We start from the raw sequence: 26,336 nt of genomic DNA, 5'->3' as shown, positions 1-26,336 counted from the left end.
CAACTCTCAGCCACCTCACTCCATCCCACCCCAATCCTTCGCCACAATAATCTCTAGTTTCTACTCTCCTTGTCCTCCTGGCATGCTGGTCCAGTCTACCTATAAAATAGCTTTCCCACCACAGAAAGTTCTCTCAGTGCGGTGTCAGCCTCCCAGAAAGACTGTTTCTCCCTGTTCCCATCAAAACTCTTAGAATGAACAATTCACTTGTGGCGACTATCAATTCTCTCCGGATTTATGCCAACACCACTCCAACAGAGCGTGGGGGTATTCATTTCTTTCACCACCCATGACACGATCTTTGCTATTTAGAACCACACCAAAAGGACCAAAGGAGCAGACAATACCCGTCTCTGGCCATAAGTACCTATGGGGCAGGGTAAGGGGGCATGGCAAGAAATTGAGATTGAGTGAGAATGAGGGGAAAAAGGAGACAACTAAGTTAAATACATGTTTTTCAAGTTGCAGACTCTTAGATTTATATAGTGGCTGGCTACCAATGTCTAACATCTCCTCCTATACCTGTTCATCAGCAAACTTTCACCGAAAACATAGCCAAACCCCCCATTAGAATGGCACGGTGATAAAGGTCTCTAAATTCTGTTTGTCATTATTTTGTCTTTGAAATAAGAAGAGCAGCAAGTACTGAGAATTTGCCCCCAAAAGACAGTTAAGTTCATCCTTCCATAAAGAGAAAAAAAAAAATCACAGCACGTATGCTTTGGGTTTAAAAAGTAAGTGTGAAAAAACAAAAGTAAGTGTGTTTGGTTTAAAATAAAAGATATTTTTAAGTGGGATCTGGCTGGAAGGATATTTCATTTCCCAAACCAGTCTCCCTAAAGCCAGGTAAAGGTATACTGCATATATTAGATATATAAGAATACTTGTATTTGCTCATATACGCATAAAACATTCCCGGGATAAGACAAAACAAACAGACCACACTGGCTGCCTCTGGGATGGAAAACCAAGAAAGATCAGACGCCCATCCCTCCAGCTGATCCTCACGGATAAATGAGCGGACGAGCAATGAACTGCTTTTTAAGAATGAAAAAACGGAAACCTCACACGTACAAGAAATACTAGAAAGTTCTCACACTTCGTGTTATCAATGGAGAAAAAGCATAGATGAATTGAGACAAAGGAGAAAACCCGGAAGGCAAGACCGAGGCTGCAGAGTAAGGTTCCCACGCAGAGAACACTGACTGTGTGGGAAACACTGGGCAGCTCTGCGGGGCCTGCTGTGGCTACGGGGGTGCGCAGGGGCCCGACACCAGCGCCCCGAGAGCCGCGGGTGACCTGCCGGGAGCAGTGGGCAGAGAGGGACAGGCTTCAATCAAGGGATTAGGAGGATCACATCGTGTTTTTTAAGGTGATTTTTGTCCAAGACGAGGATAACGGATTTGAAGAGGCCAGTGGGGGAAGCAGGAAGAAAGAGCCAGAGGCTGACAGATGAGATTAGGTGACAGAGGGCAGCATGAACTGAGGAAGTGCAGAGAAACGGACAATTGAGAGAGGTATTTAGAAAGTGATATGACTACTACTCGGTAGCCGATGGGCAGACGGGATGAGAGGGGCGTCAGAAACAGCGAGCCGTGTGCTGGCCCACGTGCCAGGGGCGTGGAGTCAGGGGCGGGAGGGTGAGAACTGCTTTTGTGGGAAAAGACGTGTTTAAAGTGACAGTGGGGGGACTTCCCTGATGGTCCAGTGGCTGAGACTCCGCACTCCCAATTCAGGGAGCCCATTTCAATCCTTGGTCGGAGAACTAGATCCCACATGCATGCCGCAAACAGGAGTTCTCATGCCGCAACTATTATTAAAAAAAAAAAAAAAAAGGATCCCACATGCCACAACGAAGATTCCGCATGCGGCAACAAAGATCCCACGTGCCGCAACTAAGACCTGGTGCAGCCAAATAAATAAATATTAAAAAACAAAAAAAGTGACAGTGGGACATTCGAGTGAAGACATCTGGCAGGTGGTGAGATGTGGCCATCAGGCTCCATGTAGCTAAATAGTAACAGAGTGAGAACTAGACCCAGGGATCCCCAACACGCAAGGGGCAGGTGAGGAGGGAAATTGAAATAAAAAGCTTAGGAAGAGGCAGTCACAGAAGCAGGAGACAAACCAGGAGAGGACAGTGGGAGCAGGAGGGTCAATTCTAAACCCTACGCCAGCAAAATCACAAATGACTACGTGATCTAGATGGTTAGGATCACTTGTGAAAAGTAAACCACAAAATGACCTATCAACACACCACGACAGAGAAGCAGGAAAGAATATTTACCATTTCTTTACAAACCACTGTCAACCACCCACCAACATAGGATGTGCTCAGCATCTGAAATTTCAAGGGGAAAAACAACATCCAACACCTGAACGAAAAAATCAAAATTCCGAAAATATTAAGACTGTTCATTCCAATGTCTGGGACTGAATTCCACATAAGCACCTCTGAAATGCCAAGCCCATGAGCTGCAACAGTGCTGACCCAGAGTCCCTAAAAGCCTTCCCCCGTTCCCAGAGGCCACCCCTCTTCCAATCAGGCAGGAAGGACTTAAATACAAGGCCACAGAGGAAGCTAGGAGAGAGCGAGGCTTCCATCAGCCCATGTGCATGGCAACATGGGGAATGAGTGACCCCGGCCCAGCCTAGCATCACACCCAATCCCTATTAATCCCCTACCACCAAAATCCTCCACTTTACATCCTCTCATCTACATGGCTAACTCAGGTTGGCATTTTGCTGTCTGGGACATGGAGTTCAGCCAAACCAAGTTCAAAGGAGTAAGAAGGAAACCTAAGAACTGAAGAAAGAAAAACACATCAGCCATGAAAACCACAGACTGCTGTCCCGAAAAAGGCCCCTTGCTCTCATCTTAAACAGAAGGCAATGCTCCAAACAGGAGGGGGGACCTCCACTGACACCAAACAAACATTAAGGGAATCAGACTGCTGCAGAGTATTACAATGGTCTGTTAAATCCATTCCAGCTCATTCGTGTTACAGAAAAGAGAAGGAACTTGCCCAAGGGCATGGAGAGTCTGCCTGGACCTGGGCGAGAACCTGTCTGGTTTTTCTGCACAATCCCATAAGTCCTTCTAATGGCCAATGGCTGCCAAATACTTCTATCCAGCCCCAGCTCTCCCCAAAGCTCCAGCCCCATATATCCTAGCAACTCCTTGACACCTCCTCTTGGCTGTCTCTAAGGCTCAAGTTCCAATATGCAACACTGATCTCAGGATCTTGCCTCAATACTCCCAACACTAGCTTTTCATTCAGGGCTTCTAGGCTTAACAGATGACATCACCATCCATGTGGTTCCTGAGACAAAGACCAGGAAATCCTGTCCAGTGTTTGAACTCTAGCCCTACCACTTCCTAGCTGTGACCTTAGGCAAACTAAGTAAGGTCTTTATACTTCAGGTTTTGTCATCTGAAAAATGGGATAATGACAGGAATTACCTCATAAGATAGCTCTGAGCACTGCAAGAGAGGTGTATAAAGTGCTAAGCTCATAGAAAACATCTTTGTACGCGCAGCTCCCTCTATCCTCTCGCCTGCTCTCCCCCGCCCCACCCCACCCCCACCTGGTTAAGATGGTTCAATCCTTCCCCTTTCAACTCGAGTGTGACTCCCCTCTGCAAGCCTTCCTTGATCAGCCCCTGCCTGCCAAGGCTAGGACCTAACTTCCCGCCGCCATTTTTCATCCTCAAGGCACACTGTAATTTCCACTCACCACATATCATAATTATATATTTACTTTGTGATGGGCTGATCAATGGCCATCTCCTCCAATAGTCTGTAAGCTCCATGAGGGCAGGGACTGGGTGTGTTATACCTCATTTTTGTATTCTCAACACAATACCTGGCACTTAATAGGTATTTAGTGAACATTAGTTGCTTGAAGCGCTCAAGAAGCACGTTTACCAGCAGAAAAACGGACCTAGAGATTAGAAGAGAAGCCCCAGGACACCAATCCAAGTGAGAGCCCATGGCCATCTCAGCCAGGTGGCTACGCAGAAAGGGCCCAGTGAGCCCCATCCAACCATGGCGAGGTTCGGGATTTACTGCTTGTTTGCCCGTCATTCTAACAGTTCAGGATGTGGTCTCCACAGCACTAGAACAGACTCTGCAGAAAGATGCATGGCCACACCTCACAGATTTTTTACATGAATCCCAGTCCCGCCCATACCTTTCCTAATGTAACCATCACTCCACAGTGGGTGTGATTCTCATGTTTAAAAACACGTATTTTTGTACCACAGGACCTCTAAATGCAGCCAACTACTCCATCTGCGGCTCAGCTGAAGAAACAACTGTCTGTTCCAACTTGGGGGTAAAACTGAGCTCTACTGGACCTAGGAGGGAATGGCATCTTGGCTCCCCAATGTGGTACCAATAAGGGATTTTCCCGAATATTTTTACTACACCCAATGTTTATTTATACAGCAACTCTAGAACCTAGCCTCCTTATAACATGGGACTCTAACGTATATAGGAAAGTATTTGAAAGAGCAGGTTTTGACATTGGGCAGGCCTGGTTCAAATTCTGGCTCTGCCACTTACTAGTTATGAATGAAACCTTAGACCCATGACCTGACCTCTCTCGGCCACAGTTACCTCACCTATACTAAGAGATACAACAATACCTAGATCTGATAGTTGGAGGAAGAATTATACACAAATACACAGCATATGGCTCAATTATCTACCACCTTTAAGAAAATTCTTTGTACACAGAGTTCTACCTCAGAAGTTAAGTTCTGTACCACGCCTAACACAGAGACCCATCCCCAGAGGCTATAAAGTGAACACCTCAATCTCCCTTTGCCTTGTTTATTCTCTTCTAGAATACCAGCCCACTTCTTTATGGGACGATCTGACATCACCCGTCTATTGTGAGAACTCCCTGGGCATAAATGATCCTTCTTCCTAAGCTGGACAATTGAAATGTTATACAAACCACCCTACTTCCTCTTGTCTTTAGAGTCAAACAGCCAATCCAGTTTTCTCAGGGTTTTTCTCATGCTGACACACACACACACCCTTTTTTGGGACTATGACTTCACCAGCATAGGACTCAGAGGTACTACACAAGATAACGGTTGCAGACACGGGAAAAAATAAGAGCTCTTTATCCAAAGGAAACAGTGGAGAAAGGGAAGCTGAAATTTGCTAAGTTGTGGTGTAGCCAGGAGAAACTGGGAGATCACTTGTGCTTCTGCCATATTGTATCGATTACAAACAGGAAACTAGTTGCTGCCACTTGTAAAATAACTGTTCTCCAAACAGCATTGAACTAGGCACTGAGAGAAAATACAGGAGAACCACCTCTGCCTTCCAAAGCTTGCAATGTAACTGGAGGTACAAAACAAAATGGGCAATAGCGAACTATGCACTGAATAAGTAATATTAAAGAATAAGGCAGAGATAAGATAGGCTGTTTTGGAAAAAGTAGAGGCCTCCTGAAGGAGGTGCCTACTGATTAAGCAGATAAAGGTGGAAGGGCATTTTAGACATACCAAAGATTAAGAACCAGCCCGGATTAGTCTAGAGACACTGAGAAGGGGAGAAACACACACAGTAGAAAAGATTTAGGAAAATACACAAGCAACAGAACAAGAAGTACAATATTTGCATTAGGGGGCAGTTTTATGTCCTCCTTACAAAAACAAAACAAACAAACAAACAAAAACAGGGCCATCAAAAAGCCATACCCCCGAAGTCTCCCACTGGCATAACCCCACAGCGGCGTCACTTACCCGGATAAGGGAAGCCTGATGCCGAAGGGGTTTGGCTCCTGGGCCCCCCAACGAGGGTCCCTCAGGCTGGACAAGGGGCTGTCTAGCTTCATAAGGAGCTGAAACAGCAGGAGGGAAAGTCAGCATGGTAGACAAAGATTCCACCCAAAAATTATGATTTCACACACAAATTGCTACAGTGTCTGCTTTTCAGGGAAGAATTAGCAAAGGAATTAGAGTTTACAGGGATAGGGCCACCTAAGACAAACAAACCTTGGTGCCCCTGGGTACAATTTAACTGAACAATCTAAAGACAGCCGCCCAATTCATGATAAGGCAGGAAAATATTTATATCAGGTTAAGATTAGGAATAAATTAGAAAGGTGGAATGGTGTGAACCTAAACTGGGATATAAAATAATGAGAGTAGTTAGAAAAGTGCCATGTTTTAAGTGTTCAAATTCTAAATATAAGGTAAATTCTATATATACCCTGCTATTTAAAAGGCTTCCATTCATCATCCACACCCCCAAAGAAGCAAGAAAAGGAATATGCATTTTGAACATTAAGAATCAGTGTTGTCATTTATTTTGTTTTATTTTTTTTAAGTACTTTTTTTAAAAATTATTTTTATTTATTTATTTATTTGACTGCGTTGGGTCTTCGTTGCTGCACGCAGGCTTTCTCTAGTTGCGGCGAGTGGGGGCTACTCTTTGTTGCGGTGCACGGGCTTCTCATTGTGGTGGCTTCTCTTGTTGAGGAGCACGGGCTCTAGGCACGTGGGCTTCAGTAGTTGTGGCATGCAGGCTCAGTAGTTGTGGCACACGGGCTTAGTTGCTCCGCAGCATGTGGGATCTTCCCGGACCAAGGCTCAATCCCATGTCCCCTGCATTAGCAGGCGGATTCTTAACCACTGCGCCACTAGGGAAGCCCCTATTTTGTTTTATTTTTGAAAATAAATGCCACTGTCATCTTTTCCTTAACATTAAGAATGTAAAACCAAGTAGAGAAAACTACAAAAAGGAATAAATGCATTTTATATTTATTATTTTATCACTTAATAACCAAACTAAAAATAATTTTGCTACCTTTAAGAAAAGGTTTTAAGCCACCAAAATGAATGCATTTTTTTCATTCCTTTTATTTCCAGAACACTTAATAACGACCTTGCCAATATGGTAGGAAAACAGTTAAATGTAACCAGGTAGTATTCAGCTCCAACAGAAAGGAGAAATTATCACTTAAGATGAAACCATTTCTGATCTCTGTGGGTTAACAGTTCAGGTTTTTGGAAGTATATAAACAAGTAAAATGCCTTTTTTCTGTAGCTTCTTATAAATAAAATTAGGTAGAAACAGCAGAGCAGCCTATTATGGCATCACCTTCAGCATACTTTGAACTTTTTAAAATAAAGAAGGTATAACAGCATGTTAAGAACAACAAACCACTCTTGGGCTCACAACTGCTCTTTGTATTTCCTCCGAGGAACTGGAACACAGTATTATAACACATTAAACTACATTAAAACATCAAAATCACTGCCTGGCAAACCATGACGTGGATTTTTTGACCCTACTAAGAATGTATTAAAAATACAAAACCTGCAAAAGAAACATACACAGAGAGCACATAGTCCAGATCTTAAATAAGTCTCACATGGTAGGCAGGTGTTGTCCTCAAAGAAGGATTTTTAAGATCATTCCATTTTGATGGAACATCAAATTTAACTCCTGTCGGAAGGTTTGAACCACAGCAGACTGTACCACGGTTGGGATACCAGTGGTCATGAGCTTCTCCTGGGAAGCTGACCTCACATGCCTCTGCCTCTGGCTCCCCTCAGAGGTAGGGAGCTTCTACTGCTCAGGAGGGACACGTGTGGAGGAAGGCCGCCTGGCCCATGGCTCCAGTCCCTCACCGACAAGGGTCTCCCTTCCCTTGGAAGAGACAAACACATCTTATCAATAAGGCTTGAACACTCAGCCACATGGTGGGTCATTTTTGGAGAAGCCTGGCCTCAATGGCAGATTTTCTCTTCCTACTCCTGTGGGAAGCCTGAGTTGTCCACACCTGCCTGTGACTGGAAAGATGAGTGCCTAAAGCCCTCTGGTCACAAATCTTAGACACATGCTCCAATCAGCTCTACTGGTACCACAGCTGATATTCAGGCCACCATTGGTCTACTCCTGCCTCGCTCCTCAACTGAAACTGAACTCAGGAGGTAAAAAGGTAAAAGGCTCGTTGCCTCTACTCTCCTTCCTCCCAAATAAAGCCTGAAACATGCAACTCAATGCAAAATAAACAATTCTTAGATCCCCTTATAAGAGGTTGAATAAGGAACTAGAAGTACCACCTTTCTCCAAGGGGAGGAGTATAAAATGAACCCTAAAGGTTTCATCACTCTGAGATTCAATGTCAAACTACAACAGAGACTACAACTAACTGCCCCATAAAGACTCTCCATCTGCAGTCACCCAATGAATGATATCCAGAAGACGACTTTCAAGAATACTTAAGAGCTTCAAAAATAAAACGGGTGCCAGATTCTAGAAACACAAAAGGAAATACAAGGGAATATCTGAGCACCTACAATGTGCCACGAATTGTGCTAGGAACAGATGTTTATATAACATTCCTCGTTTCCTCCACAGAGCAAACCTCTGAGGCAGAGATTATTCCATTTCACAGATAAGGGAAACTGAGGCTCAGAAAAGCAAAATACCCATAGTCACAGAGGCTAGAAATGGACAGAAATGAGAAATGTAGGCCCACTAACTCTACCTTTAGGCCCAGGAGCCAGACATCACAGCCCATTCTCTTAAGTGAGAAGATACCTAGAACTGATACATCAGAATAAGATGTATAAGAAAAAGTAGAACAGACATTGATTTTAAGATAAGACATTAGATATCAGAAGAAACAGGTAAAAAGAGTCAAAAGTAGTTGCCTCTGCCTAGAAGGAACATACCTCAACGTAATAAAGCCCATATACGACAAACCCACAGCTAACATCATACTCAATGGTGAAAAGCTGAAAGCATTTCCTCTAAGATCAGGAACAAGACAAGGATGCCCACTCTCACCACTTTTATTCAACATAGTTTTGGAAGTCCTAGCCATAGCAATCAGACAACAAAAAGAAATAAAAGAAATCCAAATTGGAAAGGAAGAAGTAAAACTGCCACCGTTTGCAGATGACATGATACTATACATAGAGAATCCTAAAGCTGCCACCAGAAAACTATTAGAGCACATTAGTGAATTCAGTAAAGTAGCAGGATACAAAATTAATATGAAGAAATCTGTTGCATATTACACTAACAACGAAGTATCAGAAAGAGAAATTAAGGAAACAATCCCATTTACCATCACATCAAAAAGAATAAAATACCTAGGAATAAACCTACCTAAGGAGGCAAAAGACCTGTACTCAGAAAACTATAAGACACTGATGAAAGAAACGGAAGACGACACAAACAAATGGAAATATATACCATGTTCTTGCACTGGAAGAATCAATACTGTTAAGATCACTACACTACCCAAGGCAATCTACAAAATCAATGCAATCCCTATCAAATTACCAATGGATTTTTCACAGAACTAGAACAAAAATTTTTTTTAATTTGTATGGAAACACAAAAGACCCTGAACAGCCAAAACAATCTTGAGAAAGAAGAATGGAGCTGAAGAGCTTTCCTAGTGGCGCAGTAGTTAAGAATCTGCCTGCCAATGCAGGGGACATGGATTCGAGCCCTGGTCCGGGAAGATCCCATATGCCGTGGAGCAACTAAGCCTGTGCGCCACGACTACTGAGCTTGCGCTCTAGAGCCCACGAGCCACAGCTACTGAGCCCTCGTGCCACAACTACTGAGCCCGTGCACCTAGAGCCTGTTCTCTGCAACAAGGGAAGCCACTGCAATGAGAAGCCCACGCACCACAACGAAGAGTAGCCCCCACTCGCCGCAACTAGAGAAAGCCCGCGTGCAGCAATGAAGACCCAATGCAGCCAAAAATAAATAAATAAATGTATTTTTTTTAAAAAGAATGGAGCTGGAGGAATCACATGCCCTCAGTTCAGACTATACTACAAAGCTACACTCATCAAAACAGCATGGTACTGGCACAAAAGCACACACATAGATCAATGGAACAGGATAGAGAGCCCAGAAATAAACCCATGCACTTATGGTCAATTAATCTATGACAAAGGAGGCAAGAATATACAGTGGAGAAAAGACAGTCTCTTCAATAAGTGGCACTGGGGAAAGTAGACAGCTACCTGTTAAAGAATGAAATTAGAACATTCTCTAACACCATACACAAAAATAAACTCAAAATGGATTAAAGACCTAAATATAAGACCAGATACTATAAAACTCCTAGAGGAAAACATAGGCAGGACACTCTTTGACATAAATCACAGCAATATATTTTTGGATCCATCTCCTAGAGTAATGGAAACAAAAACAAAAATTTAAAAATGGGACCTAATTAAACTCAAAAGCTTTTGCACAGCAAACAAAACCATAAACAAAATGAAAAGACAACCTGTGGAATGGGAGAAAATACCTGCAAACAATGTGACTGACAAGGGCTTAATTTCCAAAATATACAAATAGCTCATACACCTCAATATCAAAAATACAAACAACCCAATAAAAAAAATGGGCAGAAGACCTAAATAGACATTTCTCCAAAGAAGACAAAGAGATGGCCAACAGGCACATGAAAAGATACTCAATATCACTAATTATTAGAGAAATTCTAGTCAAAACTACAATGAGGTATCACCACGCACTGGTCAGAATGGCCATCATCAGAAAGTCTACAAATAATAAATGCTGAAGAGGGTGTGGAGAAAAGGGAACCCTCCTACACTGTTGGTGGGAATGTAAATTGGTACAGCTACTATGGAGAACAGTATGGAAGTTCCTTAAAAAATTAAAAACAGAGTTGCCATATGCTCCGGCAATCCCACTCCTGGGCATATATCTGGACAAAAGTCTAATTCGAAAAGATACATGCACCCCAATGTTCATAGCTGCACTATTCACAACAGCAAAGACATGGAAGCAACCTAAATGTCCATCAACAGATGACTGGATAAAAAAAGATGTGGTGTGTATATTTATATATATATATATACACACATATACATACAATGGAATATTATTTACCCATAAAAAAGAATGAAATAATGCCATTTGCAGCAACATGGATGGACCTAGAGATTATCATATTAAGTGAAATAAGTCAGATAGAGAAAGAAAAATATATTACTTATATGTGGAATCTAAAAAAGTGATACAGGACTTCCCAGGCGGTACAGTGGTTAACACTCCGTGCTTCCACTGAAGGGGGCACGAGTTCAATCCCTGGTTGAGGAATTAAGATCCCACATGCTGTGTGGAGAGGCCAAAAAGTAAATAAATAATAAATAAATAAGTAAATGTTCACAAAACAGAAATAGACTTAGAGACATAGAAAGCAAACTTATGGTTACCACAGGGGAAAGGAGGGGAGGAATAAATTTGGAATTTGGGATTAACAGATACACACTACTGTATATAAAATAGGTAAACAACAAGGACCTACTGCATAGCACAGGGAACTATATTCAATGTCTTGTGATAACCTATAATGGAAAAGAATCTGAAAAAGAATATATATACATGTATGTATAACTGATTCACTTTGCTGTACACTGAAACATTGTGAATCAACTGTACTTCAGTTAAAAAAATAAAAATTTTTTAAAAAAGGAAAGAAGGTAGTTGCCTCTGGAGACCAGAAACAGGTTGAGTGGGAAGGAGAAGTATTACTGCGATTTAAACATCATCTTTTAAAATATAGATAAAATATAGATAGCAGTATCTGCCTCTGAGGGTTGTGGTAAGTAGAAAATAGTGCACATAAAGAACTCTGAACAATGCCTGACACGTAAGTCTTACCCAATGAGCATAAGCTACAGATACATCCAGCAAAGGAGACTAGCAGGAGCCCAGGAGAGAGGCAGAAGAGAGGCTCTGAATCACAGACTGGTCCAAAGATGCTCAGTCTGATTTAAAACATACACATACGCCCCATTAGCCAGGAATCATGGCAGAGACTTGGACAGAGAATGACCCCAGAAAAATGTATTCCTAGAAAATTGTCCTAGCAGCAAAGCTGCTTTCTGAAAATGCATAAATCCAAGTTTAAGGATCATGATGTAGGAAGGGGCAACAGAAACTTACAAAACAATGTTTCAAGAACAAAAGAGTGCCCACAAGAAGATGTCACTTCACATGCAATAGAATAGCTAAGATTAAAAACACTGAAGAAAGAAACTAGAGTACCAACTGCTGGCAAGGAGCACTGAACTCTCATATATTGCCAGTGGGAGTATGCAGCCACTTGGTGAAACTCTTTGGCAGTTTCTTATACACCTACCCTAAGGTGCAGTAATTCCACTCCTAGGTGCCAGGAAAATGACAACAATATCACAAAAAGACTCACACACGAATGTTCATAGCATCCTTATTCATAACAGCCAAACCCTGGAAATAACCTAAATGTCCATCAACAGAAGAATGGATCGTCACACCATGATACATTCATACAATGGAACAATACTGAGTAATAAAAAGGAACAAACTATTGAGACACAACACCATGGAGAACCTTAACCACTATGCTGAGGGAAAGACACCCGAGAGTACGGTCATTCAATATGATTCCATTTATATGAGGTTCCAGAAGAAGCAAAACTAGTCTATGATGATAAAAATCAGAACTATGCTTGCATTGGGGGGGCAGGGGCGGGGAGGGAGTGACTGAAAGGGGCATCTCTGAGGTGATGGAAATGTTGGTTTTAATGTCAGGCAGACTACTTTTTTTATTGAACTATAGTTGATTTACAATATTAATTTCAGCATAGTGATTCAATATTTTTATAGATTATATTCCATTTAAAGTTATTATAAAATAATGGCTGTATTTCCCTGTGCTGTACAATATATCCTTGTAGCTTATGTATTTCCTACATAGTAGTTTGTACCTCTTAGTCCCCTACTCCCCCACCCTGCAACCACTAGTTTGTTCTCTATATCTGTGAGTAGGTTTCTGTTTTGTTATATTTATTCATCTATTTTATTTTTTAGATACCACATATAAGTGATAACACACAGTATTTGTCTTTCTCCGTCTGACTTATTTCACTAAGCGTAATTCCCTTTTTAGGTCCATCCACGTTGCTAAAAATGGCAGAATTTCATTCTTTTCTATGGCTGAGTAATATTCCATTGTGTGTATGTATGTACGTGTATCTCCTTTCTTCATTCATCTGTTGATGGACACTTAGGTTGCTTCCATACCTTGGCTATTGTAAATAATGCTTCTATGAACACTGGGGTCCATGTATTTTTTCAAATTTGTGCTTTCATTTCCTTCAGATATATACTCAGGGGTGGAATTGCTGGATCATATGGCAGGGAAATATTTTATTCATGTGGTGGATACATGAGTATATCCATTTGTTAAAACTCAAATTGAAGATTTTATTTTATTTTAAAGACTTTTTTTTGATATGGACCTTTTTTTTTTTTTTTTAATTTTTGGCTGTGTTGGGTTTTTCTTGCTGCGCGCGGGCTTTCTCTAGTTGCGGCAGGCGGGGGCTACTCTTCGTTGCAGTGCGCAGGCTTCTCATTGTGGTGGCTTCTCTTGTTCTGGAGCATGGGCTCTAGGCATGCGGGCTTCAGTAGCTGTGGCCCGCAGGCTCAGTAGTTGTGGCGCACGGGCTTAGTTGCTCCATGGCATGTGGGATCTTCCTGGACCAGGGCTTGAACCCGTGTCCCCTGCATTGGCAGGCGGATTCTTAACCACTGTGCCACCAGGGAAGTCCTGATGTGGACCATTTTTAAAGTCTTTATTGAATTTGTTACAATATTGCTTCTGTTTTATGTTTTGGGGTGGTTTTTTGTTTGGGTTTTTTTTTTTTTTTTTTGGCCCCAAGGCATGTGGGATCTTAGCTCCCTGACCAGGGATCAAACCCGCACCCCTGCACTGGAAGGCGAAGTCTTAACCACTGGACCGCCAGGGAAGTCCCTCAAATTGAAGATTTTAAATGTGTGCATTTTATCATATGTAAATTTTACCTCACTTTTTTAAAAAAAAAGGCTAAGAAAGAATGAAAGCACGGACAACCTTGACACACACCGCTAAAAGAGTGAAGGAGAGAAGCAGGTCATTTCCTTGCCACTGGGGGAATGAAAGCCCAATTTGAATGGAATGAGGAGAAAATGGAGCATGAAGCAGAGAGAGCTGGTACAGACAGGTTTTTTTAAGGAATACCAGAAAAAAAGAGTAGAACCCGGTGACTCGGTAGAACAAAAAACTACTCACCTGTGAACTAAAATCCAAAAACTAGGCACCATGCTAGGCATAGGACTCCAATTTCCAAACCCAGATGAAATTAAGAAAAAAAAACCCACTTCTAAAAATAGGGAAATTTGGCAGGAGAGACTATAAGGAAAATGAAGAATTCTCAACCCCGTTTTGTTTCAGACACCAATGGGACACTCAGGTTCCAGGGGAGTGATTTTTCGTTCCTATCCCCCAACAGCATTATCTTGTATTTGCATAGGATTCAATTTCCAATCAGATTTTATACTCATGCTCTCGCTTATCCTCACAACACCCCTATAGGATACTATGACTCCATTTAAAAAGAGGAGAGGAAAATCATGGTTCAGAGCAGTAAGTGGCTTGCCCAAGGTCACATAGCTAGTCACATAAACCCTCACCTTCTGATTCCAATCAAAAGATTTTTCCATCATGCTACACCTGCTTCTCTTGGCAAGATCATAGTTTCTCTGTAGTCCAGCCTAGCACACATTTTTTTTTAATCTGTGTCCCTCTAGAAGTCACCACTATTTTCAATGCAGCAAAAACCTGCAGAAACTGGGTCACTTTCAGTTACAGCTCACAGAATTTTTAAAAAAGGCGGGGAGGGAGGGAGTTACGGATATCCAATTCTAGAATACCTTTAATTGGTCATATCTTAAACTAGGAACCTGAGCCCCACAAGGACAAGATGCTGCAGTGAATTTATGGAGCTTTAAGCATTGCAGCCTAGGGAGCCAACTCTGCAAGTCATTCTCAGAACCAACTAACGTATTTTATCACTAACATGGCCAGCATAGTGCAAATGTGAGCAAGCAGGCAACCCCACAACTGGGCACTTCACACACCTGAGCACAATGCCTCCCCTGGCATTTCGCTTATTCTTATTCCCAAACACAAGAGCTAAATATTTTCATTTATGTGCTCAGTCTTTAAAGGTTGAATCAACTCTTCTGCAGAATTCTATTTTTTAAGTAGTTTCATAAGAGCAGTTATCATATGTTTGGTAGGTTTGCAGAAAGGAATAACAATTCCAAAACAATACAAATCCTTCATGTGCTACGTTCCTGTGTAACGAAATTTGTATATGAAGGATTAAATCATCTAAATCATTATCTACAAGTCTAAAGATGAACTAGTTTGTAGGACAGAAAACAGGGCATTACTAACATAGATTTCATTTTATATTTTTTTTGAACCTTGCTTGAGAGTATAAAATTAAATTGAGCCCTGTCTCCAAAGCCAGAGGTAATTAAGTCAGGAGGCTCAGCAGCTGGTGGCGTTGCTGCCCGATAGATGAAGAAGCCTCTAAGGCACTGCCTGGGACAGCTGGCCTCTTACCTGGATGCATCTGCTCCGTGCTGCTCCGCAGTTTGCTGTAGCCATGGCTCAAGGGCACCCTCTGGTAATGAGGCGGGGAAGAAGGAGGGGAGGCGAGGGGTGACATCGTGGGAGACTGCGTTTCCTGCTTCAAAGAACCAGAGCAGAGTTCAGAGACGATCACTCAAGGAGCCCGGCGCTCTGAGCTGCAGTTATGAAGTATAACACAACTCTACTGCCAGTAAGCCGGCTGCTTTAATAAATGGAGGAGATGTTTTCTCAGAAACGCAGCTTGGTTAAAAAGCAGTGTCTGAGGATTCAAAAGTCTCCCAGAGAACAGTCTCGCCAGAGCTCAGTTACCTAAATTACTAAAACAAGCCTGAAACACTTGCAGTTACTCCAATAATATTTTCCTTGGGGAAACGAAAGACACTGATCACATGAAATAACATTCATACTCCCCAATTTTGATCTCTTCGTGAATAGATTCAATTTTCATTCATTAATAAAGGCTCCTATTTCCTGGATTTACACTTATCAAGTCTTCCAACAATGTGGATATTTTTTTAATATTTTAAATGGTTAATGCTAAATATTCTGGGAGCTGGCTAGCCAAAGTAAAATGCCAGCTTTGTTTTTTATACTGAGAAATTGCAAAACAATTCATTATGGGTAAACCACTCCAACTAGCCTATCCCTGAACACTAGGATGGAGCCTTAATAAACTACAATTCAAATCTCAACTCGAATGTGAACTTTATGTAGGACCCCAGGCAAGACAAGCAACCTTCTTACTCGGCTACTGGGCTTCCTCCTTTTTTTTATTTCTTTTAATGCTACCAATAGACTGGTAACTTTGGAATACCCAAGTAATAAGGAAACAGTACTTTTCATCAATATAGAGACTATATAGGTGCTCTTAGTCAAAAATAATAATAATAATGCAATCTGAGATACTAATCAAGTACTCTTTTTCAAGTAAAAAAAAAGGATATTTGCTTTGAATTGTAAGCTCACACCCACAGACTGGGTGGGCCTAGCATAAACCCAGCCTGAAGTGAAAGGATGTGTCCTCAATCACGCAGCCAGGGGATGGGCCTGGAAAGTTCCCAGGGCATCCAACCATCCTGGGATAGTGGACCCTCATTCCTCTCCAAATGCTGGTGGGAAAACATGCCAAAGAGTATTGGCTGAAGATTCTGATACAGGCATACCTCATTTTATTGCGCTTCACAGATATTACTTTTTTTTTTTTTAACAAATTGAAGGTTTGTGGTAACGTTGCATCAAGCAAGTCTATCAGCACCATTTTTCCAATAGCATTTGCTCACTTCACATCTCTGTGTCATATTTTGGTAATTCTTACAATATTTCAAACTTTTTCATTACTATTGTATTTTTATGGTAATCTGTGATCAGTGATCTTTGATGCTACTACTACTTGCTAAAATGACAGCAGTTTTTAGCAATAAAGTATTTTTTAATTAAGGTATATACATTGGGGGTTTTTTTAGCCATAATGCTCTTGCACACTTAGTAGACTACAGTATAGTGTAAATGTAACTTCTGTATGCACTGGGAAACCAAAAAGTCGTGTGACTCGCTTTATTGTGGCGGTCTGGAACCGAACCCGCACTACCTCCAAGGTATGTGCCTGTACACCTTTTTATCTAAATCCCTAAAAAAAAATAAAATAATATCAATCAATCAATCAATCAGTCCCTGAAGAACTAGTTTTAAAACGTATGAGAATTATGAAAGCAACAGAACATGCTACACCTACCTTAAATATGAAACTTCTGCAACAATACCTCAAATATCCAGCATTATCAGGGTGAACCATATACATTAGTTTTCCGACTTAATCCTTTAATTGTCTTGCATTTGAAAAAATGTTGATTGGTCTTCCTAAACATAACAGATTTCTCTTCCTTATAGAAGATACTATAATTGAATATAATTTGACTTTTCTGCATAATTCAGTATCTTATCTTCATTGGAAGTATGAGATGTACCTTGATGCCCTGAGGGTTCACTAATGTGTAAGTCTATTTTACCTCTTCTTGATAGGCTCACTCATCTGGAATTTACACTTTGGTCTCTACCAGTCGATATCTGAATACTGCAAGTAGTGGTCTAATTTTAAAAGCCCGTCCACCCTATTCTTGTTCCGGCTACACATGTAATGGCAGCATTTCCCAACATGGCACTCCAAACATGCTCCCCAAGAAGGGATTCCCTGGTGAAAGAAGTTTAGTAGTGCCGATCTCCAGGTCTCTTTATTGCAGGACTTCTCGGGGCCTTTGCTGTGCTAATGTGCACTGTGAACATCTAAGACTGAGTATTTAGCCTTTCCCCCAAGAATAGGCCATGAAGCAGCATTCTCCAAACATATTTAACCAGAGAAACCTTTTCTCCAGGTTTTTTTGGAAGAAAGGACTTATTAAAAACTCCTAGAAGTTACATTTCGAAGAACCCATTTGGAAATGGTGATTACAGACATCAAGTAAGTGTGTTAAATCAGTAGCCTTACTTGAGACACAATTCTACATTAAAGTAAGCTCTAAATGGCCCATAGGTGGCTCATGGTAATTTCTATGCATCAGCCTCTTCTTCTTGCTACAAGGAAACTTTACTGGCTCACTTCCAAGTCTATAATTGTAACCCAGATGGTGCAATTCACTGGAAGCTTGACAGCAGCTAAGAGGCACTGCTCTGTGAGGATTCATGGTCAAAAGCAAACAGACATGCCTGATCAGACTATTTACCTGTTTATCCTCATCATCCATTCTTTTGAAGGTATTTTTTTCTGTGATTAAATATGGAATCTGAACTTTAGTTCCATGCAGCTCAGCCATGTTCCCAAACCGGATCTCAGCATCAGTTTTTGACATCATAAAGCGAGGCAGCGGCAGTTCTTTAGGAGCAGAATCAGAGAAGCTCAAGTGAGACTTTATTTGAAAACTGCAAAAAAGGGAACTCAATGGCCAAAAGATGAGTCACTTTTGAGGAAAAATTCCAGAACACTAAATATAGATTAAATTTGATTTCAACACAATGAGGACTCCTATAATAATGTCATAATAGAAAAATGCTACAGTTTAACACTGTATCCTGGCTCAACATTTTTAAATGCTGTTGAATCAGCGCAGAACAAATTCAGGTTTTGGACAGATCTCCCACTTCAGCCTTCAGTTCGGCACCAAGAAAAAGGATGTGACATCGTAGAAATCAGTATCAAGTGACAAACAGTAGCAGGCAGAACTTATATAGTGCTTATTATATGCCAGACACTGTATTAAGATCTGCAAATATTAACTCATTTAATCCTCACAACTCACTACAGTAAGATGATCATTAGCCTCCTTTTACAGATGTGGAAACAGACCAGAAGGAGCTAAGAAGACACAGCTCATCTGTGGCAGAGCTGGCCCTTCACCAGCCACTGCTGCTGACCTACAGAAAGGCCCCTCATTCCCAGGACAAACTTACTGCATACAACACTTTCTCACCTTATGTCATCGCTTAAAGAATTTTCACACTCAATCTCCAGTTGTCTTTTCATAATGGAATAAGGAAAATGGTATAAAGTTAGAGCAATCAGTCCAACGTTCAGTCAGATTCTACTGTCAAAACCATTAGCTACACTCTATGCCACAAAGAGCTGAAACCCAACTGTCTGGTATATTTACTTAGCTTTCAAATTTCTAACAAAACTATTCTGAAAACAGAAATGATACTTTGGCACACTTCGAGTTCTCAGCACAGCAAATCACACACAACACAGCACAAAGAATGCCAAAAATGGGTATAATATTCTGGATTAGGCATAATGATTTGCATCTGGATCCATTGTTCGGGATAATACTCATCAGTGTGCCTCTGCCTTCCCTTAGCTCCCTCTTCCAAAAACACAGCTGCACTTCCAATGATTGAAGCTGTGCTAAAGCCAGAAAACCTCTTAGCAACAGCAAGCAGTATCCCAGCTCCCCAGGCAAAGAAGGCCCCTGGTTCTCTAATATCCACATCATGTTTATTTTTAGTTGCTATGTCCACATTTGATTTAAAGAAGTAGGCAATATGACAAATCCCTGCGTGATCAATCAGCCAAGGGCCCAAGAGACATAAATAGAATAACCAATCTGGAAAATTAAACCAAGACTTTCCTCTAAAGACAGGATGGCCACCATTTTTAATGTTTTACTCTTCCCTAACCATGGCAGCTCTCCAACACTCAAGGCAGGAATGGACTTCAAAAGAAAAAAGGCAAGAAAAAAGAAAGTCTAGATTCTTAGTAAATCAAATATCAGCTAATCCTATGGTTCTCTTCTCAGAAAGGTATTTGTTTCAGCTCAGTCTGCAAAAAGGATCTAAAAAAAATGGAACGAGATCACATAAAATAACTTGCACTCTAATCTGCCCATGAGAAGATGATGCTACTTCCAAGCCCTATTTGAGGGAGAAAAGAAGTAAATGCCTGGCATTTGTAAGCTCCCTGACCAGCGTTTCACTGGTGTTCAACAGATAACTCTGGGAACAATGGAACACAAACCCGGCTGATGAATATCAACTATTACACTAGAGCCCCCAGCTGTCCTTTAGGACACCGTCACGTCACACATTCTCCTTCCCTGGCTATGGCATTTCTCCAGAATTGTTCACCTGGGAAAGAACCTCCCTCTCCCCAGATAGCAAAAGACAAAATACAGCTGAATTTCTCTCCGTACCTTCTTTGTTTACGAGGTTTTAAACAACTCTCACTTAACAGAATTGTAACCATATATAATGATATCCCTATCATTGAAAAGTTTCATGAAGGTGCTATTTTTCTTAAGCTGCTGCAAGCTTTTTTTTTTTAATGCTGCAAGCTTTTAAAAAGTGAAAAGTAAAACTCTAGTTTGTTGATGTTCAGTGTGAATGTTGTTTCCTAGTCATGTGTACACCAAATTTAATAGTGCAACTTTATTACAAAATTAATCAATAAAGTACCTGCTATCCAGTGATTTATGTCAAGTAATCACAGGAGAAGATTTATTTGTAGTAGTTGTTTAGAATCTTTTCTCCCAAACTGAATTAACACCAGGAAACACATCAAGAGTTCAAATGAAATACTGATAGGGGCCAAGGACACAATGAGCAGAGCAATCATTTGTTTCATAATGGTATCTTACGTTGTATTCTTTGAACACAGAAATGCTTTGTATATTAAATAGAAATGACTATTTTTCCCTTCCACAAAGAAAACTATGCCTCTCCTTTTTTAAACATGTGACCCTCTAAGTGAAAAAATCCTTTGTTTTCCCATGTTTGATGGAGTCATGAATACAAGAAATACTTCAATCTCCTCAATCCATGAGAAGAAACATAAGCAGCATAAATGCAGTAACAAATGGCAAATTACAAAGTGGCAGCTGCTGTGCAGTGTCCTCCAACGCTGTCCGATGGAAATATAATGTCAGCCACATATATCACTGTAAATTGTGTAGTAGCTACATTACCAAAAAAAAATGTTAAGTGAAGAAGCCAGTGACAAAAATACAAATACTGCATCGTTTCACTTACATGAGGGATCAATCGTCAAACTCACAGAAACAGAAAGTACAATGGTGGGTGCCATGGGCCGGGGGTGAAGGGGAGTGGGGAGTTGTTTAATGGGGGCGGAGTTTCCATTTTGCAAGGTGGGGAGATTGGTCACACAACAACGTGAATATACTAAACACTACTGAACTGTACACTTAAAAATGGTGAAGATGGTAAATTTTATGTTCTATATATTTTGCCACAATTAAAATTTTTTAACCTTAAAAAAAGCACAAAAGATACAGGTGAAATTAATTTAGTATATTTTAACCCAATGTTATAGATTACAGCATGTGATCAAGATAAAAATTAATATAATCGTTTACATTCTTTTTTCAGACTAATGCTTCAAACCCCCATGTGTACTTACCTGTACCACAGACCTCAATTCAGATACACCACATTTCAGGCACTCAGGCGCCGCAGTAGTGTGGCTACTGGCTACCCTACTGGAACAGCACAGTTTGGCTGATGGTTGCTATGAAGGAATATGGACCATTATGGCCAGAAATCTGGATTTGACTAAGAAATACTATAATGTTAAACGTTAACAACTAACTGATTTCTTCTTAAATTACGTAAGGAGTATTTTGTATGGAGGGATGATTCACATAAAGCTTAAGTGTACCACTTGAAGACTTTTAACAAATGTATATATAAGCTCATAGCAAACACCCAAATTAAGATACATTTCCATCATGTAGAATTTGCCTTCATATCCCTTTCTAGTTAATCCCCTCACCTTGTCCCACTTAGCAAACTATTCTAATTTCTAAATCCACAGATTACCTTTGCCATTATAGAACTTCACATAATAGAATCATATAATATTAATCTTTGTGACCAGCTTCTCTGACCAAAACTTTGTCTGTGATAATCATCCAATGTACCACATAATCATCCAAAGACATAGTTCATTCTTTTTCATTGCTATGGAATAATCCATTTTTTATGAATATATTGAAATGTTTTAAATCCAGTCTCCTGTGATGAACATTTGGGTTGTTTCCAGTTTGGAGCCATTAGGAATATAGTTGCTGTGAACATTCTTATAAATGGTTTTTGACAGACATTAATTCATTTATCTTGGGGATATACCTATGGACCACATTCAACCTGCTGCCTATTATTATGTACAAAATAAGCTATAAGGATGTATTGTACAAGAGGGACTATAGCCAATGTTTTATAATAACTATAAATGTAGTATAACCTTAAAAAATTGTGAATCACTGTACCGTATACCTGTAACTTATATAATATTGTACATCAAGGTATACTTCAGTTTTAAAAAATAGCATTACCATTAAAAAAAGAATGGGTTTTACGTTTTTGAATGTTTGGAAAACATCAAAAGAAAAATATTTCAGGATGTGAAAATTATGAAATACAAATTTCAATGTCCATAAATAGTTTCACTGGAACACAGCCACACTCTTTTGTTTACATATTGTCCACTTCTGCTTTCACAGTTCTGGGGCAGAGTTGGATATTTGCAACAAAGGCCATATGGCTCACAAAGCCTAAAATATCCACTACCTAGCCCTTTACAGGAAAAGTTTGCTGACCCCTGTCTTACACAATACAGTGGTTCAAGTAAAATGTACTCTTACTAAAACAATACAGTTGCATTTAATGGAAAAATATTTTACATTACTTGAGTTTTTAATTTAAATTAATTATTAATTTAATTAAAAATTCAATTCCTCACTCGCACTACACACATTTTTAATGCTCAATAGCCAGCCGCAGGTGGCTAGTGACTACCATATGAGACAGCACAGCTTAGATGCTTGGCCAAAAAACACTACAAGGCAGCTACTACTGGTACACCCCTTCTCCAGGTGAGCCATTTAAGCTCAAAGAGATTAAGAAACTTGCTTGAGGGTACACAAATAAAGAGTGATGGAGCAGGGATTCAAAATCAGGTAGTCTACTGCTAGGGCCTACACTCTTAGCCACTAGGCTACACTGTCATCCTGAAAATTAAAATAGTCTTTGTATTGCAGGTTTGAACATTCAGGCTGAAACTGTGGCGTTTCAGAGGGGGAAATGGTCTAGAGAAAATCTACTGGAATTATCCACATCTTACAGGTGAGGAACTAAGCCCAAGAAGGGGAGGGTGGGTCTTGTCTTACTCATGCAGCAAAATGGCGGCAGAGCTACAGCCTTACCAACACTCCTGGCCTCCTGGGGCTCCCTTCTCTTCCCACTACTCTTCGTCGCCTATTCATTTATACCAGTTACTTATAGGTTAACAAAAATTAATGACAACGATGTTCAGTAATTCCAAAGTGAAGCCGAACCCACACATTTTCCTTAAGTTACTTTGGAAAAACATCAGGTTGGTCTTACTAACCCAAACCTGGGTTGATCAAAGCCTTATAATCGCCTACCTGCACTATCCACCTGTTAATTTGGAAAAACTTGTTGCTAATTTGGAAATGGGAAGCTAGATAGCTAGATGAGCAGGTGAAGGCTGGTGTGGGAAGGCTGATCTTATAATTTTTTGGAGGGGTGATAGTGAGTAAGTTACAATTATCCATTATCAATTTCATAAAAGAGCATTTAACAAAAGGAAACCAAACAAACCATCTTAAAATAGAACACATTTCCTTTTATAAATAACTCACTCCTTTGTCCTAATTCTTTCTCCTTTCCCTATAGACTGTGCCAGACTACCACCAGGTCAGGAATGAGGAACACAGCCCTAGAAGCCACATGAATCACATTATTGCACTACTGGGGTTCAGAGACTCCCCTTTAAAGGGGCTGTGGAAAAAAATCAAGGGGTCTGTCATGTTGGATAAGAAAGTAAATTACATCTTTATTCTCCCTACCCTAACCATAAGTTAGCATTTCTTTCAATTATGAATGTAAGCAATGAACTGCTGTAATATCGTTAGCAGTGCTTGCAACTTTGTCACCCGCCGAAATCAGATATTTTTATATCACATTACAGTTGCTGTGGACATCCTGAAGTACTGTTTATGTTCATCACTACTCTGAAAGTATGCTAGTTATTTGGATCACAGATCCTTTATTTAATACATTAATAAAGAAGCATGTATATTGCTATATGACAACTTTTTTAAATATCTCAGTTTTAATTTCAAAATACAGTTGACCCTTGAACAACGCAGCTTTGAACGCTGTGAGTCCACTTATACGCGGATATTTTTCGAGAGTAAATACTACAGAACTACACGGTCTGCGGTTGGCTGGGTCCATGGATGTGGAAGAACCACGGATATGGAGGGCCGACTATAAATTATACATGGATTAACCCTCCAGTTGTTCAAGGGTCAGTTTTAATTGCTTTCCTTTATTATCCCACATCGTTGTACGCATTTAAAGTATTACTCCAAAACAGAGACACAGATGTAGAGAAAAAAATGTATGGCTACCAAGGGGGGGAAGTGGGGGGGGTACGAATTGGTGGATTGGGATTGACATAGATACAGTACTATGCATAAAATAGAGAACTAATGAGAACCTGCTGTATAGCACAGGGAACTCAGTGCTCTGTGGTGACCTAAATGGGAAGGAAATCCAAAAATGAGGGGATATATGTATAAATATACCTGATTCACTTTGCTGTACAGCAGCACTAACATAACATTGTAAAGCAACTATACTCCAATAAGATTTAAAAAAAAAAAACAAAAACATTATCCCAAGAAGGGGTCCACAAGCTTCACACTGCCAAAGGGGCCCATAGCACCAAAAAGCTTCAAAATCCTACTCTTGACCCTGCTACACCTTCCCTCAGTCCTCACACCCACTCTTGGCCTGTCTTCGGAAAGGAGGAAGGTACAGGAGCTCCCAGGGCAAATGTTCGCACGTGGTTTCCTCTGCAGGAATTCTCTGCTGGCCCTGAACTTCACACCCGCCGACCGCCCTTCTAAGTCAGCTTTCACCAAACGTGTCGCCCCAGCTCCCACTAGGGTGAGGCCAGAGAGAAGCCTGGGGCCAGCGCTCTCAGGGCCCTGGAAAGGCAGTGTCAGCACCTGCAGGGCTCGGGGAGCGAGCGCCCCCTACAGTTATACGCCCTGGGCGCCTCTTGCCTACCCCCAGTTCAGGCCCTGATGTGACCAAATCTGTACTCAGAGCTTAAGCAAAGCTCCTGAAAATACTCCACCCAGCTGTCTTTAGAAGTCACCCTCAACCCTGGCTCCACAGAAGAATCACCTGGGGAGCTCTGAAAACCCCCGCGCTCAGGCCACACCCCAGACTAATTTAATGATAATTTCTGCAGGTGGCCCCAGGTACTTGTATTTTTTATTTTGCATTTAAAGTTACCCAGATGATTCTCAAGTGCAGAGGAGGGTGGGAACCAAAGCCTGAGAAAGATGACTTTTGTAGGCATCCCTCAGGAGGTCCAGGTGAACCTGAATTCCAAATGTTTGAGTTTAAAGAGTGGCAGCTGATTAAGACTCGCTCCCCATGCATAGGCATTTATGTCTTCATTCATTCAGTCAGTCAGTCAGTCATTCATTCATTCAACAGACATGCTCTGAGTACCCACAAGGCCCCTCAGTGCAGGGATTACCAGATGCTCCTCCTTTCCCCTTGGACTTGCAGACTGCTGAGGAAGACAGACAAAAAACTTGTCAAACCTGTAAAGGAGTATTTACAAACTCTGATAAAAGTGCTAGGAAGGAGCAGGCGATGAGAGAGAATAAAGTAGGGAGGGGACTGCCACATTATCTAGCATTATCTAACAGGCCCATCCAAGGATTACCTAATTCCCTAGGGATGTGTGCTTTTTAAGTTACTATTTACTCTTGATTAGGCATTTTACAATTCTGAAAGGGTAGATATTAACTTGTAGAAAACTGTTAGCTAACAAATACTTCTTGTCTGACAGCAATGCAAATGAATTTTATCTTAGAAAAGAGTATAATAACCCAGTTACAGTTTTATTGTGCTGTAGGGCATTAATCAATTTTATATGTAATTTAGCAATCTTATTCCAGCATTCTTTCTTTCCATGACTATAAATACCTCTGACGTTCTTGAACCAGCTTTACTACATGCTGGTTCCTTTGTTAATGAATTAATTTGACAGGACATACTTTAGATAGGATGGTGGGGACAGCCTCGGAATCCTGAAGAATAAGGAGGAGGAGCCGGCATGGGAAGGAGAGGGGGAAGAACAGACCGCTAGCAACCCAACACCTTGACATAACATATGGTCTTTCCTACAGCAGGAAAAGAGGTGGCCCAGAAATGGCTAGAAAGCCAGTGAGGCTGGGGGACAGACTGCAAGCAAGAAGAAGAGTTTTGAGATGAGGATGGAGAAGTAGGCAG

The 26,336-nt window shown here is 40.9% G+C and overlaps 1 protein-coding gene across 11 annotated transcripts in view; it reads right to left on the bottom strand.

The window, feature by feature from the left end:
- The window catches only part of REPS2 (RALBP1 associated Eps domain containing 2), a 228,584-nt gene that overhangs the window by 133,342 nt on the left and 68,906 nt on the right, over positions 1–26,336 (bottom strand). For 7 of the 11 annotated variants that reach the window (XM_082447092.1, XM_082447100.1, XM_082447096.1 and 4 more), the window contains exons 3-5: positions 18,212–18,360; positions 15,465–15,591; positions 5,764–5,861 (exon numbers count right to left, since the gene is read on the bottom strand). In XM_082447092.1, coding sequence (XP_082303218.1) covers positions 5,764–5,861; positions 15,465–15,591; positions 18,212–18,360 — 374 coding nt within the window. The remainder of the gene's footprint in view (positions 1–5,763; positions 5,862–15,464; positions 15,592–18,211; positions 18,361–26,336) is intronic. The other 4 variants (XM_082447095.1, XM_082447098.1, XM_082447102.1 and 1 more) reach the window with 1 other exon arrangement.

The sequence above is a fragment of the Balaenoptera physalus genome, assembly GCF_965194825.1.
Source record: "Balaenoptera physalus genome assembly, chromosome: X".
NCBI lineage: Eukaryota > Metazoa > Chordata > Mammalia > Artiodactyla > Balaenopteridae > Balaenoptera > Balaenoptera physalus.
This window is presented reverse-complemented; position numbering and strand designations above follow the sequence as displayed.